The 16,987-nt window shown below is 41.6% G+C and overlaps 1 protein-coding gene across 2 annotated transcripts in view; it reads right to left on the minus strand.

Moving 5' to 3' along the window:
- Positions 1-16,987, minus strand: part of grip1 (glutamate receptor interacting protein 1) — a 434,653-nt gene that overhangs the window by 258,009 nt on the left and 159,657 nt on the right. The window contains exon 1 of one of the 2 annotated variants that reach the window (XM_068050478.1): positions 4,399-4,693. The exons of the other annotated variant lie outside the window; for it this stretch is intronic. Within the exon in view, the coding sequence (XP_067906579.1) occupies positions 4,399-4,531 (133 nt within the window). The 5' untranslated portion in view covers positions 4,532-4,693. Of the gene's footprint in view, positions 1-4,398; positions 4,694-16,987 lie in introns of those variants that run through there. 2 annotated transcript variants of the gene reach the window in all.

The following is a 16,987-nucleotide window of genomic DNA, read 5'->3' on the forward strand; positions in this document are numbered from 1 at the left end:
TGCAGGGATACAGCAGGGGACTGGGACTGATTGGATTGCTCTACAGAGAGCCAGCATGGACTCAATGGGCCGAATGGCCTCCTTCCATGCCATAATGATTCTACGACTCTATATATAATAAACTTGCATTTATATAGTGTCTCATCACATTCTCAGGACGTCTCAGAATTTCCCAGCTAACGGATTACTTTGGAATTGTAGCCACTGTTATGGATAGCTAACTTAGTCATAGCAAATGCCCACAAACTAAAACATGAGCCACTGAATCTGTGTTCAGTGGTGTTGGTTGAGGGAGGAATGTTGGCTAGGATACCAATATAATCTCATGGTTTTAAAGGCTTTTGTTCACTATTTTTTACTATGTAATGATAAAACCTGTTACAGCCCACAATTTGAATGCAGTACAGTACTGGAAGAGCTTATGAAAATCTGCAGGAGATCACTTTATTTTGCTGAACAGTGTGTGTATTTGAGATGGTGTTGATCTGCCAGTAAAATGATTTGATTTTGCTCTGGTCTCATGTATGCACCCAACTGTTTCTGAAGATGAGTTACCATGATGCAGCTTTAGATTAGAGATGGTATTTTTTTTTTTAAAAGGCAGTGTTCTTTGATGTTAATGTCTAGACAGCTGGAATGCTAGTGTCTGCAATGTATAGCAAAGCTTATTATGTCATCACTGAATAACGTTTATCTGTAGTTACCCTTATATCTATGTCTCAGTCGCAAGACAAACTACTATGATGAACCATACTGGGAATACAATGAACAAAAAGTTCAAATTCACGTTGGTCAGAAAAATAGACTGCAGCTACAAATGTAGATAGAACCATACTGGGGGCAAGGCAATCTTTCAATTGGCATCGTGTACCACGATGGCAAAGATCAAGTTGTTGAGAAAGCCATTTGAACCCAAAGCTTTGCCTTCTTTAAATGAACTGTAAGCTCACAATGTCCATATGGTATAAAATAGGTTGTCTAGCCATTTCATAACGTTGGCTTTTTACTGGTAAGTACATGCGAGAGGAAAGCAGGTAATGCTGGTGGCTGTCCTTAAGGGCCAGCAGCATATTAGTATGGTAGTGTGAAACCAGAGTATCTTGGAACTTAGAAACAGAAAGGTGTCTTTATAAGAAAAAAAATACTTATCACACTGAGCACTTTGAAGCTGCTTTGGTATTGTAACTAGGTCAATGTGATATGAAAGTGCATATTTATATAGAAATAATGTGGGTACAAAAGGTAATAATAGTAGTCAATGACACTTGACCAAGAAGAAAAAGAAAAACACAGAATAGGTATTGTTTTTTTTAAAAAAAAAAGATATTTATACCAGGTTATACAATAATGTATTCCGAATTTGTAAAATCCAGCATTAAGTCTAAATATAATCAGGACATTGCAGTTGAGGTCTGGATCCTCAACGTCCAGACATTGTCTCCTGGAATTGTCATAAAAGCCTAAATGGTTCACTAATGTCTTTTAGGGGAGGAAATCTGCCATCCTTACCTGGTCTGGGCAATATATGACTCCAGACCCACTGCAATGTGATTGATTCCCAAATGCCTTCTGAATTGGCTTGGCAAGCCAAATCAGTTGCATCACCACCTTCTCAAGGAAAGTGGAGATGAACAGTGTTAACATTGCCAACGATGCCCATATCTTAAGAATCAATTTTTTAAAATCACAAGTTTGGATTTTTGAAATATTTTAAACACATGAAATTTTTTAAAAGGTCAGTGCTGTGTAAAGCACAAGATATTATATGGCAATAGCTGTCATTCAACTTTTCTCCAAGAGGCAGAAATAACATTAGAAATTTATACTGGCTGAGTTCCCAAAAAACATAAATCACAAAGTGCCCCAATTCAAATTCAGAAATGATATTGGAATGCAGTGGTTAGCACCACAGCCTCACAGCTCCAGCGACCTGGGTTCGGTTCTGGGTACTGCCTGAGTGGAGTTTGCAAGTTCTCCCTGTGACAGCGTGGGTTTCCGCCGGGTGCTCCAGTTTCCTCCCACCGCCAAAGACTTGTAGGTTGATAGGTAAATTGGCCATTGCAAATTGCCCCTAGTGTAGGTTGGGGAATGGTAGGGAATATGGGATTAATGTAGGAGGGGATGTGATAGGGAATATGGGATTAATGTAGGATTAGTATAAATGGGTAGTTGATGGTCGGCACAGACTCGGTGGGCCGAAGGGCCAGTTTCAGTGCTGTATCTCTCTATGACATCACCATTTTAGCAATGCACTAAACTAAAATGCTCTCTTACCATTTCAAAAGCACTTCCTTAACAAGTGCATGAATAAAGGTCTTGTTCGATAAGAAAGTACAAAAGATCTGCTGCATGTCATCTTCAATAGGATGATGTCTTGCTCAAACAGTGCAATTATATCTTTCGAGACTCAACACAATTTGTCTCATCACATTACAGCACTCAAACAATTCTCAGTAAAGACCAGTGCACATTCGAGGGTTGCCTTGAGAGGTGATGGTGATGTTGGAGAAGACTACAATGCCAGAGTCTTGAACTCCTGACTAGGGATCCCAAGTTCAAACTCCAGTTTTGATTAAAATTTGCTCTCATACCTCCATCGACACAGCAAGGTTTGCCAGATCATCAGTTGGTGGCAGGAAACAAATGGACAGAGGGGGAAGGGGCTTTGTTCGCATTCCCTGCCCTAATTATCCCAATGCACATCCCATTTGGTTGATAAAGAAATAACACAAACAATATTCATGGATATGTCTGTGGTCTGAACTGGGTAATACTCATCCGCAAGGTCAATGAAGTAAGTTAACTTAGAAGGAAGCTAACAAGGAAAAATAGCAATAAAATTATCTGCCTCATATATAAAAACAGCAAGAAGAGTTGCTACGTGAGCACATGGGCCTCTTTCCATCTGCATGTGACAGTTGGAATAAAGAAACACACTTTTACTGTAATATGAAAAATTAGGGAAGAGCTGATCATGACAAAGTAATTTTGGCTATATAGATAACTGCCATCCAGATTATACACATCAAGTACAATATGAAAATGAAATAACTATGCTCAACTCACTAAATGCAGCATGTGCAGATAAAGTTCCTTTTTAAAATAAAAATAGGCACAGTATAAACATATATTTCACAAAAATTAGATTCCCTTCCGTTGTTGATGCAAACCTATATTTAAATTTTAATAAGACGGTGAAACTAAGTTTGTATTGTAACCAGTTTGGGCTTGCTTGAATATATATTTCACATCTAACCCCAGCACAAGACAGATGTCACAGGAAGTGACATTTTTGAAAAAGGTAAAAAAAAAGTTAGCTCCATAATTGCTCATTTGACAAATGACAGCTCTACACCAACCAGAAATGTCCCAGGCTTAATCCCCGGTGTGTTCATTTAACCCATGACGCAGGAGGTGTTACAATTGGAGTCAGTGTTCCTGAGCTAGACATGAAGGGAAAATAAAAATTAATAAGGGCTCCTAGTCCTGATCACTATTCAGTGATCCCTGCTGGAAAGTGCCTGTATGGGTATTCGGTGCAAACAAAATCAGATTTGGCTGCCATGTTCCCCATGGTCAAATAACCTGTCGACATTAATTAGCATGATTTATACATGAAAAGTGGCTAGTTGGGCAAGATCTGGGAAGGCAGCCACAAAGCTACATCTCAGCAACGAGTCAGCATCTTCAGGAGAGATGGAGTAATATTGGAGGAATAAAAAGATAATGTAAAGGTCATATAAACAAAGCCTATCAACTAGCATTGGGAATGTAAATAAAAGCTTTTGCATTAACTAAATGGGTTACAGGGAGAAGTCAACTGTGCGCATTCAGCAAAGAATTGTGCAAAATCCTCAAAGTACCACATCTTTTTAGTGGTTACCTCAGGCATTTCTGTCTGCCAAGAGGAGTCAAAGATCAAACCCAATAGAGTACTCTGAGCACTGAAGGCAATGAGAATGATCCCTGCAGAAATGCACAGCTTAATTATCAATTCCCAACTCTGAATTTGAACGGACATTCTTGCTCATTTACTTTTACAAATTATTCAAAGCCACGCACACCTGAAGCCACCTGTCAGTTGAAAACTCATCAACACACGAGTAATCCCTCGGCAGTGTACATTTGGAATAGGAAACTACAATTGTTACAAAGGCATGTGCTTCACAGCAGAACAGGTCAGCACAACCCCAAGGGATTTGTTGTACTCTGAGCACAAACCTTAACAGTTGTTAATGCAGGGCAAGTGACATCAAATAGTTTGACAACAGAATAACAATTAATCACTTGTTTTCTCACATCACATTATAATGTTCATTTGCTTGGTAAGAATAGTTAAGCTGGTTTCCACAGGTCTTGTAGAAAACAGGTGTAAAAACACATTAAGTTCATACTTACTATGCAGTTGTTCAGAGGCATAATAATACACATCTTCATATCCCTCATGGTAATCCTCCTCTGGTCTATACTTCTTGCTTTTTCTTCTCCTTGACCTTCTCATTTGTTTCATAAGGTACAAAAATCGGTCCATCCTTACACTTGTACCTTGTCAACCTGTTCACTGTCGAGGTGTTTGGCAGCAGCACAGCTCAATACAAAACTGCCAGAGCATGAGTGAGCAACATAAAAATAGACTGAAGCTAGCTGCACACTGTAGCCTCTTTCAAACTACAGTACTCAGAGCAGTTTTAAACAAAGCTGTTAATATCTTATCTGCCAGTTAAAGAAAACAGGGCTTCATTGATTAAAGGCGTCAAACTAAGACCTGTGAAAATACAAAAGAAATAGCCTGACATTGCCTCGAAACAGCCTAAAAGGGAGGAACAAAGTTCAAAAGAACTACCGTGAGGACAAGGAATATCCCAATGCTTGGATTGCTCCATCCAATGTCTCTCCTACTTATTTCATCACTAAGGGGGTGGGCGTGCATTACAGACTGCACCAAAAAAAAGACAGATCAAATGTTACTCAACTTGATAATTAAATCCTTTCATTTACCATGCACAGTGCAATGTATTACAAGATGCTGAGTAGCAGCAGACTTCATCTGCCAAACGCGGCTTTCAGTATTACAATAGGAGAACACACACAGCAAGCTAAATGGTTCAATCCACTCAACACACTCGCAGCCAAGTGTCTATGTGTTAATTAGAGCAGTAGGAGGAAGACTCAGCAGCTGTTTCAACTGACACCTTAACCCACTGGGCGCTTATCTATTCAAATTGCGATTTGTTTGTAATGTTCAAGGTATTACGTTGAAACCACAAGCACGTTCATCAGCAGAGGCAGACAATTAAAGAAGGTTCAGAATACTGAGTGTATTTACTTATCACCCAACCGAGTTTCCAAGCAGCATACAGAGACACAGACAAGGACAATAGAATCTTACTGTTGGTATTTCCAGCAGTCTGAACTGATTGAAATCTTTCGGTGGGGTAGAGGGGAAAACTTCAATCTAGATAAAAGTCAATGCTTTTTAAAAACACACAAAAATCGCTTCAGGATGGCATTCAGGACATATTCTTAGATAAGCCAGGAATTTGCAAGGAATGCAAAATAAAATTCTAATCCTTTCCCAGTCAGCAAGGCATCATTTACATACAGTAATTCAGTGCAGCCTTTTGTTTTACTGACCCGTACTCCAGTGACTGAAACAGCATGGGGAGGTCTCGCATTGCAATTAATCAAACCATTCCTCACTGAGGAATGCTCAGCAGGGTCTTCTGTTCTGCTGTGATCAAGATTTTCCTCTGTCCAAGTCCACCAGCAAGCTATTTTATCTTCAAGTGCAATCTGCTTTGATGTCATCCTGAGGATCAAGTTCCCCATTTTCCTTTTCAACGGCAACAAGCAGCTTATTCCTCTATCTTTTGTCTTCCTCAAAAGGAAATGCAATCATACAAAAGGAATCAGATGGAGGAGTTGTGAAATTATTTTTAAACTAGGTTTGAAAAATATTATAAAACCTATTTTGGAGAGACTGCAGGTTCGATTTAATATGCTCAAGCATAATAATGGTCAGGTCATCCCAAAGGTTATTAAAAATAATGTGCACACAATTAAAAACAGGTTTCATTATACAATAATTAAAGTGAATTTTCTTCCTGCCACAGGGATACGGTAGCATAGTGGTTATGTTGCTGGACTAGTAATTCAGAAGCCTAAACAGGAGTTCAAATCCCACCACTGCAGCTGTGGAATTTAAACTCAGTTAATTAAATAAACTGGAATAAAAAGCTAATCTAAGTAACCATGACACGACAGGATTCTCATAAAAATCTACCAGGTTCACTAGTGTCCTTACTCTGTATGGCCTGCACAACGCCAGATCCACTGCAATGTGGTTGACTCTCATCTGCCCTCTGAAATGGCCCAGCAAGGCACTCAATTGCATCAAAACCGCTACAATAAATTTTAGGAATATAACCTGACAGACCACCTGGCATCGACCTAGGCACCAGACTCAGACATGACAAAGGCACATCAAGTTGACCTTCCTCACTTGTGTCAAATTGGGAGAGTTGTCCCAAAGACTAGCCGAGCAACAGCCCAACACAGTCATAATCACAGATCAGAGCTTTTATCTAATGTCCTAGACTTCTCCATCACCATGCCTGGATTTGTCCCACTGGCAGAATCGACCCCCTCCCCCAAGGTGATGGCACAGTGGTATACAGTTGGGATTCCTCAATGTTGCCTCCAGACCCCATGAATCTTCATGGCATCAGTCAAACATGGCCAAGGAAACTTCTTGCTGATTACCACCAACAGCCCTCCCTCAGCTGATGAATGAGTACTCCTCACGTTGAACACCACTTGGAAGAAGGACTGAAGGTAAAAGGACACAGAATGTACTCTGGGTGGAGAACATAAATGCCCATCACCAAGAATGGCTTCGTAGCTACTACTGACCAAGCTGGCTGAGTCCTGAAGGACAGGTTTGCCAGACTGGGCCTGTGGCAGGTGATGAGAACCAATGAGAGGAAAACCTACTTGAACTCGTCCTCAACCCATCACAGATTCATCCCTCCATTGTGTTGTGTGGCACTACAACCATGATAAATGGGATAGAATCAAAACAGATCTAGCAGATCAAAACTGGGAACTCATGAGGCACTGTGGGCGGTCAGCAGCAGCAGAATTGTATTTAACCACAATGTGTAACCTCATGGCTCGGCATATCCCTGACTCTACCATTACAATCAAGCCAGGGGATCAACACTTGTTCAATGGGGACTGCAAAAGAGCATGCCAGGAGCAGCACCAGACATACCTAAAAAATTAAGTTCCAACCTGGGTGAAGCTACAACACAGGACATGCATGCTAAACAGCGGAAACAGCATGCTATAGACAGAGTTAAGCAATCCCACAATCAACAGATCAGAACAAAGCTCTGCAATACTGCCAGATCCAGTTGTGAATGGTGGTGGACAATTAAACAACTAACTGAAGTATGGGGCTCCATGACATCCACATCCTCAATGGTGACAGAGCCCAGCAAATGAATGAAAAAAAAACAAGGCTGCGCGTTTGCAGCCATCTTCAACCAAGATGTTTCAATACAACTACAACAATGGCATCTATCCAATAATGTGGAAAATTGCCAAGATCTGCCCTGCTCACAAAAAGCAGGACAAATCCAATCCTGCTAATTATTACCTTATCAACCTACTCTCAATCATCAGAAAATTAATGGAAATGATTATTGACAGGGCTGTCAAGCAGCACTTAACACCAATTATCTTCTCACTGGTGCTCAATTCGGGTTATGTCAGGACCACTTAGCTCCAGATCTCATTACAGCCTTGGTCCAACCATGGACAAAAGAGCTGAACGTCAGAGATATAATGACAGTGACAGCCTTTGACATCAAGACAGCATTTGGCGAAGTGTGACTTCAAGCAGCCCTACAAGTCATTGTGAATTAGGGTGGAAAAATCTCCACTGGCTGGAGCCATATCTAGCATAAAGGAAGATGGTTGTGGCTGTTGGAGGCCAAACATCTCAGCACCAGGAGTTCCTCAGGGCAGTTCCCTCAGACCAAATATCTTCAGCTGCTTCATCAATGGCTTTTTCTCCATCAAAAGGTTTGAAGTGGGGGCGCCAAGGCTTCCTTGACAGCATCTCCCAAACTCTATCACATGGAAGGGCAAGAGCATCAGGCACATGGGAACACCACCACTTCCAAGTTACATGCCATCTTGACTTGGAAATATATTAACACTCCTTCACTGTGAATGGTTTAAAATCCTGGAGTTCCCTCCCCAACAGCACAGTGGGACTACCTTCACTACACAAACGGCAGCAGTACAAGAAGGCAGCTCATCATCACCTTGGAGAGCAATTCGGGGTGGACAATAAATGCTGACCTTGCCAGTGATGCCAAAATCCTGTGAATGAAAAACAATTCCAAAGAATTTCACATGTAAACTACAAAAATAACCAGTCAGCTAAAGCCTTTATCACACTTCTTAGAAAGATGCGAGAATTTTAATGCAATATAATTTTCAGAATGTATGAACAAAGATAATCTATCCTTTTCAGTGTTTAAACAACTGCTATAAATCTACAAGTAAAACCAAGTAACACTTCTAACTTTCATTTCACGCTCGGTGAGCAAACATTAACTAACTACGGGCATTGTCAGTCTCTATCTTTTTTGTCTGATATCTGAGAGGCAATATTATGTTTTTGACCTTGAATTTCTTTCCAGATGGATGGTCTGGTTACTTTTACAAATGGTAAGATATTCCAGTTCAATCCTATCAGTATTGACTAGGTTTTATTCCAAAAGCATTTTTATTCTTCTTTCTGAAGCTATGACATGGTTGTTCTACATTCAGTAGCTATTTTTAAATAAACTGCTGTATTAAACGTGGGGACAATGGTGGACTCCACTGTGCAAAAATTTCAAAACAACCTTGTTCATTAATTTCCACTACTGAAACTATTGTAAATTAATAGCAGCCACTTTGCTTATTATTTAGTAAGCGATAAAATTGCAAAAGAATGAGCTTGGATAGGAAAACTCTTTGGGATAACACATTGTAAGATTGAGCCAGGAAAGCCAAAATGCAAGGCTTAGTTCCTCCCTCAAAAACAATTACTTGCATTTTATGCTGCAGTTTAAAAGGTAGAAAAATGAATCGGCATCCTTCCATTTATGAAAGATGATGGACATGCAGCCAACAATCCATTTAGGTGCACCTTTGCTGATAGCTGTGAAAGCCAATCCTTGAGGGGCAGGTTCTCGGCAAACTGCCATGCGTACTCCAGCACTCCAAGCAACTCACCTACTGCCAGTCCTCAGCCAAACCCCTGGCCATTGTCGAACCAGTCACTGCAACTTGTGGACACATCTGGTGTACTGTGGGCCAGCACTGTATGGATGCATCAAAGAGCCCCAGTGAGTGAAAGTCAGTTAACAGCCACGTCAGCAGACACATCTAGAGTGTCTGAGCGCAGCTCTGCAATGGCGGAATTTCGTTCAAGAGCCAGGTCGATGGAAAGCTCTGGATGATACAACCGCAGCTCCATAAGGTCCGAACACTGTGAAAAAGCCATGTCAATGGAAAGCTATGGACGAAACAATCACAGGTTCTGCCATAAGTGCCACACGTGAAGATGCCAAGTGGCACAGTTGTTTTCGGTGTTGGCGCCTGCTGCCAAGCTGCTGTAGCAACTGGTCGTCATGGTAGTGTATACCAATCCACAGAATGTGTCGCCATTTCCCTCTTTTGCCAGTTAGTGACTCCCAGGTGCGATAGCTGACGTTTTGGGCCTTCATGTCATGCTTGCAAGCATCCTTGAAGCACAGCTTTGGGCATCCCACTGGTCGTCTTGCCCCGGCTACCTCACCATACAGAAGATCCTTGGGTAAACGACCATCTTCCATCTTGTGGAAGTGTCTGATCCACCGAAGCCGCCTCTGTTTGATTAGTGCCAACACATTTGGGAGTTCTGCCTTTGAGAGGACTGACGTATTTGTGATTTTGTCCTGCCAGGATATACCGATAATGTACTGCAGACAGCGAAGATGGAAATTATTGAATGTCTTTTCCTGGTTACTGTAAGTTGCCCTTGATTCACAGACATACAGAAAGGTGCTGAGAACACAGGCCTTAAAAAACATCAGCTTGGTCCTAAGAGTCAGCTTAGTGTTATCCCATGCACGTTCTGCAAGTTGGCCAAAGGTGGTAGCTACTTTCCCTATGCGTGTACCGAGCTCTGCATCAAGGGACAAATTGTCTGTCACCGTGGACCCAAGGTAGCAGAATTTGCTAATCACTTCCAGTGGAATGTTATTTAGTGAGATCAGGGGAGGAGATGCAACACCTTGTCCCATGACCATGGTTTTCTCGATGCTTATATTCAAGAACAGACAGCCATGAGTCTTTGTAGTTGAGGTAGAAAAATATCCCACTATGTTTTACAAAGGCGTAGGAATAAATGGATGCCAAGCCAAAGGAGAAGTTAGGATAGGAGGAACAAAAGCTTGGTTAAACATGTACATTTGTAGCAGGATATTCAAGCAGAGAGAATTTAGTGGGATTTAGGAAGAGAATTACAGAGCATGGAACCCAGGCAGCTGAAGCACAGCACCAGTGGTGGAGTGAAGGGATAGGGTATTGCACAAGACAGTCATAGTCAAAGGAACAGAGTTCAAGGAGAAGTGTTGTAGCACTGGAGTTGGTTACAGAGGTAAGAAAAATGTCCTTTAAGGGATTTAAACACAAGGAATGAGCATTTTCAATTTAAAGGCATTGGGGGAAGCAAGAACCAAAGCAATCAAGGAGGACAGGGGTGATGGCAGGACAAAAAAGCAAAAGGCAGTGGAGTTGCATTGCTGGTTAAAGAGGAAATTAACGCAATGGTGAGGAAGGATATTAGCTTTGACGAGGTGGAATCTGTATGTGTAGAGCTGATAAACACTAAGGGACAAAAGACGTTAGTGGGGGTTGTACATAGACCCCAAAACTGTAGTGGTGATGTTGGGAATGGCATTAAACAGGAAATCAGAGATGCATGCGATAAAGGAACATCTGTAATTATGGGTGACATTAATCTGCATATAGATTGGGCAAATCAAATTAGTCACAGTACCGTAGAGGAGGAATTCTTGGAGTGTATACGGGATGGTTTTCTGGACCAAAACGTTGAGGAACCAACTGGAGAACAGGTCAACTTAGACTGGGTATTGTGTAACGAGAGAGGAATAACTGACAATCTAGTGGTGCGAGACCCCTTGGGGACGAGTGACCATAATATTATAGAATTCTTCATCAAGATGGGAGAGTGACGTAGTTGATTGAGACAAGGGTTCTGAATCTTAGTAAAGGAAACTACGAAGGTATGAGGCGCGAGTTGGCCATGACAGAATGGGAAATGTTACTTAAAAGGGATGACGGTGGATAGGCAATGGCAAACATTTAAAGAGGGCATGGATGAACTACAACAATTGTTTATTCCTGTCTGGCGCAAAAGTAAAACGGGAAAGGTAGCCAAACCATGGCTTACAAGGGAAATTAGAGATAATATTAGATCCAAGGAAGAGGCATATAAATTTTCCAGGAAAACAACAGACCTGAGGATTGGGAGCAGTTTAGAATTCAGCAAAGGAAGACCAAGAGATTGATTAAGAAGGGGAAAATAGAATACGAGAGCAAGCTTGCGGGGAACATAAAAACTGACTGTACACGTTTCTATAGGTATGTGAAGACAAATGTAGGTCCCTTACAGTCAGAAACAGGGGAATTTATTATGAGGAATAAAGAAATGGCTGACCAACTAAATGCATACTTTGGTTCTGTCTTCACAGAGGACACAAATATCATACTAGAAATATTGGGGAACACAGGGCTTAGTGACAGAGAGTGGAACTGAAAGAAATCAGTATTAGTAGAGAAATGGTGTTGGGGAAATTGATGGGATTGAAGGATGATAAATCCCCAGGGCCTGATGATCTGCATCCCAGAGTACTTAAAGGAAGTGGCCCTAGAAATAGTGGCTGCATTGGTGGTCATCTTCCAAGATTCTATAGACTCTGGAACAGTTCCTACAGATTGGAGGGTAGCTAATGTAATCCTGCTATTTAAAAAGGGAGGTAGAGAGAAAACAGGGAATTATAGACCAGTCAGCCTGACGTCGGTAGTGGGGAGAATTCTAGAGTCCATTATCAAAGATTTTATAGCAGAGCACTTGGAGAACAGTGGTAGAATCAGACAGAGTCAGCATGGATTTACGAAAGGGAAATCATGCTTGACAAATCTACTAGAATTCTTCAAGGATGTGACTAGTAGAGTTGATGAGGGGGAGCCAGTGGATGTGGTTTATTTGGACTTTCAGAAAGCTTTTGACAAAGTCCCACATAAGAGATTAGCATGTAAATTTAAAGCGCATGGGATTGGGGGCAGTGTATTGCGATGGATAGAAAATTGGTTGGCGGACAGGAAACAAAGAGTAGGGATAAATGGCTCTTTTTCCGAATGGCAGGCAGTGAATAGTGGGGTACCGCAGGGATTGGTGCTCGGACCCCAGCTATTCACAATATACATTAATGATTTAGATGAGAGAACTAAATGTAATACCTCCAAATCTGCAAATGACACAAAACTGGGTGGGAGGGCGAGTTGTGAGGAGGATGCAGAGAGGCTTCAGGGTGATTTGGACAAGTCAAGTGAGTGAGCTAATGCATGGCAGATGCAGTATAATGTGGATAAATGTGAGGTTATGCTCACATTTATTCACTTTGGTAGCAAAAACAGGAAGGCAGATTATTATCTGACCGGCTATAAATTGAGAGAGGGGAATATGCAGCAAGACCTGGGTATTCTCGTACACCAGTCGCTGAAGGTAAGCATGCAGGTGCAACAGGCGGTAAAAAAGGTAAATGGTATGTTGGCCTTCATAACGAGAGGATTCGAGTACAGGAGCAGGGATGTCTTGCTGCAATTATACAGGGCCTTGGTGAGGCCACACCTGGAATATTGTGTGCAGTTTTGGTCTCCTTATCTGAAGAAGGATGTTCTTGCTATGGAGGCAGTGCAGCGAAGGTTTACCAGACTGATTCCTGGGATGGCGGAACTGACGTATGAGGAGAGATTAAGTCGGTTAGGATTATATTCGCTGGAGTTCAGAAGAGTGAGGGGGGGGCGATGGGGGGAATCTCATAGAAACCTATAAAATTCTAACAGGACTTGACAGGGTAGATGCAGGAAGGATGTTCCCGATGGTGGGGGAGTCCATAACCAGGGGTCATAGTCTAAGGATACAGGGTAAACCTTTCAGGACTGTGATGAGGAGAAATTTCTTCACCCAGAGTGTGGTGAGCCTGTGGAATTCACTACCACAGAAAGCAGTTGAAGCCAAAACATTGTATGTTTTCAAGAAGGAGTTAGATATAGCTCATAGGCCGAAAGGGATCAAAGGATATGGGGCGAAAGCAGGAACAGGCTACTGAGTTGGATGATCAGCCATAATGAATGGCAGAGCAGGCTCGAAGGGCCGAATAGCCTACTCCTGCTCCTAATTTCTATGTTTCTATGACTTGGCACAGGATAGGATAAGAGCAGCAGAGTTTTGGATGAACTGATGTTTATGGAGGGCAAAGGATAGGAAGTTATCCAGAAAAGCATTGGAATAATCTAGGTGACCAATGACAGTCACAGGTGAAGGCTTCACTGGCAGATGGGCCGAGGTGGTCTTTGTGATGGAACGGATATTCAGGCAGGTTGAATAGGAAGCTGAAGTTGCAAAGGGTTTGGCTTAGCCCGAGACAGTGCTGGGAAGAAGGACATTAGTAATGAGGGTACAGAATTTGTGACGGGAGCTAAAGATGACCTTCCCAATATGTAGCTGAGGAAATATAAAGGATAAATTTGATTTTATCTGCTTTATAAATTTCAGGTTAGCAAAATTCTCAGTACTTTAAGGTTGCAATATTGTCTGTCTCTTCATATTTGTTTTCCATCCACGCATGTAAACAGCAATCCCAGCAAGGAACATACTCTTGTTTCCATACTCCTATAAACGCAAGCCTGTCTTTCTGTCTATGCTCCTGCCAATGGCTTTCCAACTGAGTTGCATTACAACAGGAACCCAGGTTATCTACCCTGCAGATTTTCCCCCTCTCAGTGCAGGGATGTACCTTACATGGATGTGATTCCACCACAACCTGGATAAGATCAGGGTCCATCTGCATGAGAAATAATGAGAACAAATCTCCATCCAATCATCTCATTGAGCACAGTATTGATGGACCAATACAATGCTCACTAGGTCATTTTAATTTTCATTTGTATTTATGTCCTGTAATCATTTTTAAAATCCTAAATAATTACACAACACTGGCTTTCTTTCTCAAAACAAAAATTACATTCGATCCAATTGCAATTAAGTAAACTGAGTACTTTGCAAGATATAAAGATAAACTGTTCTGTAACAAAACCCCTGGATTATATTAAATTATTAATGAGATGAAGGGCAGTGGCAGCATGGATATGAATTGGCTACAAGATAGAAAGCAGAGAGCAGTGGTGAACAGTTGTTTATAAGACTGGAGGGAAGTATACAGTGGTGCCCTCCTGGAGTCAGCATTAAAGGGCTACAGTACACATAAATACTACATATGTAGTGATATATCTATTGTCAGTAGGGCTCGCAGCGTGGCACATTTGCGTGTACTAGAAGCTACATATATTAATGCACAGGGCCCTGTTCTTTGCAGACAGAAAGAATATGCACAAACATTGTGCCTGTTTCAGCTGAACAAAATAAGCGACAGCTATGCGCTGGTTCATTCCTCAGGGCAATGCCTTGACCAGAGACAAGCTGCCTGGTTTAAATTTTAAACGAAGCTTGGCAGTTAACTGTCAGTCACCGTAAACTGGTGCATTCGCCGTGGCAATGCCTCTGCCAGTCAGAGGTCACTTGCCAACCAATCAGCACTCTCTTCTCATGCAGTACAAGTTGTTTTCCCTTATATAATAAAAGCAAAATACTGCGGATGCTGGAAATCTGAAATAAAAACAAGAAATGCTGGAATCACTCAGCAGGTCTGGCAGCATCTGTGGAAAGAGAAGCAGAGTTAACGTTTCGGGTCAGTGACCCTTCTTCGGAAGTTCCGAAGAAGGGTCACTGACCCGAAACGTTAACTCTGCTTCTCTTTCCACAGATGCTGCCAGCCCTGCTGAGTGATTCCAGCATTTCTTGTTGTTTCCCCTTATATTGGTTACTCTTGCGATTATCCTTATGAGCGCAAGATGAAAGATAAAATATGTATATTTTATGTATGTTTGTGTCATTTAGTAGTAAAGAACTTGAGCATTGCTGAAAATATAGACATGTCGAAGCTTTTCATCTTGCATTCATCAGGACAATCGCAAGAATAACAAATGTAAGGGAAAACAACAACTTATACTACATGAGAAGAGTGTGCTGGTAGTTGACAAATGATTGGTAAAGGCGCTACCATGGTGAAAGCACCAGTTTACGGTGACTGATAGTTAACTGCCAAGCTTTGTTTAAAATTTAAACCAGGCAGCTTGACACTGATTGGTCAAGGCACTGACCTGAGGAGTGAGCCAGTGAATGGCCCTCACTAATTTTGTTCATCTGAAACATGCGCAATGTTTGTACATATACTTTCAGTCTGCAAAAAACAGGGCCCTGTGTATTAATATATGTTGCATCCAGTACGTGCAAAAGCGCCAAACTGTGAGCCATACTGACAATCTTAAATTGGTTGTCAGTGTAATTCTAAGCACACTGGATTATTTAGCAAATGTTGTCCAATCGTGGAATCACATCTAATGTTGGACACTGTGTTTTGAGTTTTGCAAGCACGGGCTGGTTGGGTATGGCCCGTACCTTGCCATTGCATACAGCAGAAGAGACATGTTGTTTGATATGATCCTCCAGTCTTTGGTACATATGGCCTATGTACCTAGCCTCACACTAGCATTGAAATTCATATATCACATTACTCATTTGTGTGATGGTCAGGACGTCTTTTTGTCTTGACGGCAGCATCCTGTTAGTGGCGAACACCACACGTGTTGCTACTGCATAGTCGCAGCATGAAATAGCTAGCTTCACCTGTTGCTCAAATTTTCGGGAAACATTACCCTTCCAGGGTAATTTGAGGTAGACTGGGCACTTTTTCTCAACCCATATGGCCTCGTTTGATGATTCATTTAGCATATCATCCCTCCTCAAAGCTGTTATTGATTCCTTAACTAATAATGCTACACCCCCTCCTTTTTTATCTCCCTCTCAATCACGCCTGAAAACTCGATATCCAGGGATGACAAGCTGCCATCCTTGCTCCTCTTTAAGAGAAGTTTCCGTTATATTCTGCAAGTTTATTATCTGAATTGGACTTGGACCTGGACTTGTGTATGGGAGGTAAAATTTCAAAGTTTACATATGACACAAAACCTGGAAATGTCGGCAATAGTGAGGTGCATAGTAACAGACCTCAGGAGGACAGAGACTGGTGAAATGGGCAGACACATAGCATATGAAATTTAATGCAAAAGGTAAAGTGGTACATTTTGGAAGGAAGAATAAGGGGGAAGCAATACAAATTGAATGGTACCATTTTAAAGCGGGTGTAGGAAGAGAGAGACCTGGGGCTCACGTACGAAAATCTCTCAAGATAGCAGGACAAGTCAAAAAGACTGGTAAAATAGCTAAAAGGATCCTCAGTTTTATAAAAGCAAAATAATGCAGATGATGGAAATCTGAAATAAAAACAGAATATGCTGGAAATACTCAGCAGGTCAGGCAGAATCTGCGAAGAGAAAAGCAGAGTTAACCTTACAGGTCTGTAACCTTTCATCAGAACTGGCAAATGTTAGAAAAGAATTAGGTTTTAAGCAAGTGAAGGGGGCGGAGTTTGGTGGGGAAGAGAACAAAAGGGAAGGTGTGTGATAGGAGAGATTAAATACCAAAGCTGCCATGGGACAAAGGCAAAGAGCGCGTTAA

Source organism: Heterodontus francisci, chromosome 18 (assembly GCF_036365525.1).
Source record: "Heterodontus francisci isolate sHetFra1 chromosome 18, sHetFra1.hap1, whole genome shotgun sequence".
In the NCBI taxonomy this organism is placed as follows: Eukaryota; Metazoa; Chordata; class Chondrichthyes; order Heterodontiformes; family Heterodontidae; genus Heterodontus; species Heterodontus francisci.